At 56.8% G+C, this 4842-nt stretch overlaps 1 protein-coding gene across 1 annotated transcript; it reads right to left on the bottom strand.

Moving 5' to 3' along the window:
* Window positions 1-1304: 1304 nt before the first annotated feature.
* LOC113203075 (lipase 3-like) lies at window positions 1305-4766 on the bottom strand. The gene is made up of 9 exons (XM_026417568.2): window positions 4487-4766; window positions 3781-3885; window positions 3593-3704; window positions 3315-3413; window positions 3124-3238; window positions 2806-3052; window positions 2582-2740; window positions 2169-2396; window positions 1305-2067 (listed from the first exon to the last, which is right to left on the bottom strand). The coding sequence occupies exons 1-9, from the start codon at window positions 4763-4765 to the stop codon at window positions 1915-1917; spliced, it is 1497 nt and encodes a 498-aa protein (XP_026273353.2). The 5' UTR covers window position 4766; the 3' UTR covers window positions 1305-1914.
* Window positions 4767-4842: the final 76 nt, after the last annotated feature.

Here is a 4842-nt window from a genome sequence, read left to right as displayed (position 1 = left end):
CGGAAAAAAAAAATAAGAACAATGCAGTTAAATGAAGTGTTCAACTGGCATGTATATGCAAGTGCTCAACACTTTGATGCACACTTTTAAGTGTTGGACTGGACATTTTAACACTGTTAAGTGTTCAACACTAAACACTTAGAGGTGTTAAACATGAGGTTTGGCCATGACCCTTTGAACACTTTGGACACAAATTTACTGTTGAACACTTTAAAGTATTCAAATATCCAGTCAAATACTTTAAAGTGTGTAACATAGTGTTGAACACCTTGTATGTGCACATGTTCACGCCGGTTGAATGCTTTATTTGTCCGTGAAGTGGAGGTTTTCAGTCAAGACCATCACTGGCTCAAAGTGACGATAACAAATAGATGTCAAGAGAAACTACAGAAAAGCTTGTTCATGAGTTTCTTCTGAAACATTGGGACCGCAGTTTGGAAGCAACCTAAGCGCCTACGAAGTAAGACCAAAAAGGTACAATTGGTGCGTCTACAACTACCAACACACCTAACTTTGTAGTGGCGCAAGAACAGTGGGTCAGAATATGATCGTGGTTCGCCTCACTGCTTATTTCTACCACAATGCCATCTCTCGGTCTGCGAAGACAGAACTCCAGAAGCGTTGGCTCGATCGCTTCGGGTATCGCCCGACCAGAGCTCGACGGGTCTCCTTCATTTTGGCTCTGTGCGGTACCACGTTGCCATGCGCCGTCTTTCCACTCGTCTGCGATGAACTGTAATGCGTTCTCTGTCTCTCTGCAGAGACATGTCTCTATTCCTCTCCATCTCTCTCTCCTCTCACGTCTCACGTCCGCCCGTCTTTCCCTCCGTCTGTCCTCCGACCAGGAAGGCGCGCTCGCTGCAGGCGCCGGGCTTGTGTTGTTGGCCACAATGCGGGAGCCCTCGCCACACGTGTATAATGCACGACGCCCCAATGAAAAACGCGGGTAAATAATGTAAGCATCAGACGGGCGTGGTGGTCCGGCGGAGGGGGGGGGGGGGCACGGGGGCTCACCGGGGACTGGAGGGATGTGTGGTGCAGGCCGCCGGGCCCGGGCGGGGGCAGGCACTACCCACTAGACCAGCTGGAGCACGTACGGCGTGGCTTGGCTAACATGAACAACAACTTGCACTGTGGTTTACACCGCCCTCCCCCTCTCCCATTCGGCGGACATGAATGTTTGTTCTTCGTGCATTTGGATCCTTTCTAACGACCGGTTTCAGTGAGCACTAGCATTGAAATTTGTATAAAGTAGAATCAAATATGGCAGGAAAACGATTCAATGAAATAAGAATGAAATGATATTTATATTCTGGATGATTATTGATTTAGAGTTTACTGCATATTATTTGTAGAGATGGTTACAGTATTTACAGCAGTTGAGAACCAAGTGAGAACAATGTAAATCTCTTAAACACACACTCAGACAGACACAAACCACATACACACACACGCACGCATTCACACGCATTAAGTGATAGAAATATGAAATGACCACATATGTGGTGACTTCGAATGAGCAGAAATAACGAAATTTCCCATAGAAATTTATCAACTATCTGATCGTTTCTAGAAGTCAATGGCCAACCAAAACAGGGTAAGTATATAGTCCTCTCGACGCAAATTTGAACGGCCTCGAAAAAAGTCATATATAATCTGAACATCATGTCCTCTTTTATAAGACAAAAATGTACGGTATCTGCGCTAGAGACTAAGAACATTTTCATTTTTTAAAGTGTATCATTCTCAAGCTTTGTGTTTTGTTAATAATTTTATCTTGTCACACGTAGAACGGTTGAGTTTTTTCGAAGAGGCCGTACAAGTTCAGGGTCACAAAAACTATCACTGTCCTATCATTTCGATTGTATTACAATCTGAATAAATAACTAATCTTGCTTCTTAACGATCACATTCTCACGAAAACCGTTCGAGGATTTCCATCACATGATCGTATTCAAGTTCCTTGGCGTCGATTGCGAACAAGTGGTCCATATGATTAAACTTTGGCCATGGCACTCGGTAGAAATCCACAACATTCGGTAACAACTTCGCTATCCTCTGAACGTCCTAAAATTGAAAAAGAAAACCCGATTAAATTATCTTGTCTGACACATGATCCTTAAGATAAATCAGGTACTAGTAAACAAATCGAGAGTTTGCCTGCCCACCTCCATGGAGTCCAGCCAGTCGTTCTCGCCGACGGAGATGGCGACAGGGAAGTCTACCCTGCTAAGGTTGTAGGCTGGTGGCTGCGCCTGACCGTACTTGGCCAAGTTCCGCTTTGCGCCCAGGTCGAACTGCCTGAAGTCGCCGGACGTGAAACTCTGCACGTAGTGCAGCAGCGTGCGGGTCGAGCCGCCCGAGGGCACGTGGCCCATGATCACGGGGAACATCGTCTGCAAACAGAACGCAATTGGTTTTAGAGAGCGAAGGGGACGCTGCGCTGTACCCCGCGCCACAAGTGGCCGCCGAGCAGCAACAGGTGGCGCTACTCCCCGCCGGCAGCACCCTGCAGCGGGTCCTGCGCGGGGTACGGCCTGCCGCCTGGCGAGCCGCCTGGACTTCCCCCGGCGTCACTGACCGCGTTGAGCTGCTCCGCGTCGAAGCCCAGCAGCATGAAGGCGGCGTTCTTGCAGATGCGCTGCGTGACCACGGCCTCCTCCCGACACAGCTGCTTCAGGGCCTCGTTGAGCGTCAGGGTGGGCCGCAAGCTGTGCACCCCCAGCATGGCGGTGAGCGTCTGCAGCAAGCGGAGAGGTGAGACAGGCAGTTTTAGTCCGAAAACGCGCTCCCGGTGGTACTTACGCTGACGGTAGGAGCGAGGGCAGCCAGGCCCTTGAGCACGGGGCTCTGCGCGTGCTGGAGGAACACGGTGGGCGCCAGCGCCACGTGCACCGACACCAGGCGGCTGTACTCGGGCCGCAGCGCGCCCATCACCATCATCATGGTGTTGCCCATGGAGTGGCCGACGACGGGCACCTGGGCCTGGTCGGTGGCCGTCGTCACGTAGTCCAGTATGGCGGGCACGTCGTACTGCCCCATCTCGTGCCAGCTGCGAGAGACAGGACGTGAAGGCGGTGACCCTACTCTAACTCACACGCGGTGGCCTTTCGGGGCTCGTACCTGAACTGCCAGTACTTGTCGTCCGTGGACGGTATCTCCACGTGCCCCATGGAGTACCGGTTCCCACGAGGGTTGGCGATCCACACGTCCCAGCCGGCGTCCGCCAGGATGTATCCTGCAAACAAAAGGGGTTCGGTAAGCGAGGACGGGCTGCAGGCAGAATGGCGGGCGGGTCGTCTGTCTGCACTCACCGAGTCCCTTCCTCGGCCCCATGATGAACCACACCGCCGAGGAGCAGAACATGCCCGGCAAGAGCAGCACGGTGCGCCCAGCGCTGTGCCGCGCTGCACCTGGAAATGGAGAGCCAGATCGTCAGCACGTAGCTCCGTCAGGGGCAGGCCTGGCACGGCTTGAGCCACTGCACTGGCCCTGGGAGCGCCTGCCGCCTGCCGCGACGAGGGTAGGCTGCCGACGCACAGCCATGTACCAGGGGTGCCTACCCTCCAGGCGCTCCCGCTGGCATACCGACCTCGCTTCCGCTTGATGCCCGTGCTGGTGAACGACCTGCGGCGGGAGTTCCTTGTCGTCCTCAGCGGCTTCCTCAAGGAACGCACCCGGTTGCTGTTGATGTCATCACTGTCCTGCCATCAAGGGAGCATTTTGCACGAGTCAGAATGCGGGTGGGTGCCGGCGACGGTCAGTGGCAAGCGGACTTACGGAGTGGGCGCCGTGCGGCACGCGGTGCAGCGTGAGCAGGTAGCCGTCCTCCGTCATCACCACGTGGTTCTCCACCGGGTAGCCGTACTTCTTGAGGAGCTTGGGCTGCAACAGGACACGTGCCGGGCGTGAGTCAGCGGCGCGGAAGTGGGTGCTTGACTTTGGGTGCAGCACGGCGGAGCTGGAGCAGCAGCTGTCAGGGGCCATGACACGGCCGCCTGCTGCCCCTGGCCCTGGCGGGGGTCTCGGCCCCCCGACACGGCGCAGCTGCAGCGCCCGGGTCCGCCCATCCAGGCGGCTGCCGGCCCGCCCGGGCACGGCCAGGGTCAGGTGAAATGGGGCAGGGAAATGCTTTTTGTTCGTCACGTGCGCGACCCGTTTATCTGGCGGGCCGATAAATTTTCCCGCTGGTCTGCAACGCGAGGCGCACGCTGGGCCTGGGCCGGCCGGGCGCCTGCAGCTCGGGCCGGCCAGACTGGCGCCAGGGCAGCAAGGGCCTCGGCGGGGGGCGGAGCGTGGGGCAGGTTCAGTTTGAGGAAAATGGAGGAGAGCACTGGAGACGGTAGCCCCGGCCGGCAGGCTAGCAGGCGGCGGCAGGCGGCGCCTCCGAAAGCGAGAGTTCGATTTACACGAAGAGGCGTCGTCGCGCCGGTCGGCCGGCAGGCGTGTGGCCCACTTATGACCAGCCCGACCAGCTCGGACTCACCACGGACAGCGAGGCGTCCTCCAGCACCTCCCGCGGCGTGTGCGCGTACTTGTCGGCGGGGGCCGCTGCCGCCGCAGCGGGGGCGGCGGTGCTGGGGGCAGCATCGGTGGCGGCGACGGCGGCGGCGACATCATCGGCGGCGGCGAGTCCGGGGGCGGCGCTGGGCAGGGCGGGGGCCAGGATGGTGGAGGGCGAGGGCCGCGTGGCGCACGAGTACTGGCACAGCAGCAGCAGCAGCGCCGGCAGCAGCACCGGCACCCAAGACACGTCGCTCTCCATCATCTTCCTGCGCAACATCAACAAGCAAGACATCTCAGCACACACTCACACGCATTGATGAAAAATAACGCGGTCTT

This window comes from Frankliniella occidentalis, unplaced genomic scaffold (genome assembly GCF_000697945.3).
Source record: "Frankliniella occidentalis isolate FOCC.00 unplaced genomic scaffold, Focc_3.1 Scaffold213, whole genome shotgun sequence".
Taxonomy (NCBI): Eukaryota; Metazoa; Arthropoda; class Insecta; order Thysanoptera; family Thripidae; genus Frankliniella; species Frankliniella occidentalis.
Note: the sequence above shows the minus strand (reverse complement) of the source record. Positions and strands in the feature narration are given on the sequence as shown.

Excerpts from the sequence above, each read along its gene's own strand:
- LOC113203075 (XM_026417568.2), bottom strand. The coding sequence starts at position 4,765 with ATGGAGAGCGACGTGTCTTGGGTGCCGGTGCTGCTGCCGGCGCTGCTG. Across the intron at positions 3,705-3,780 it reads TGCCGCACGGCGCCCACTCC|GACAGTGATGACATCAACAG; the intron begins GTAAGTCCGCTT and ends CCTTGATGGCAG. Across the intron at positions 3,239-3,314 it reads GGGGCCGAGGAAGGGACTCG|GATACATCCTGGCGGACGCC; the intron begins GTGAGTGCAGAC and ends TTTTGTTTGCAG.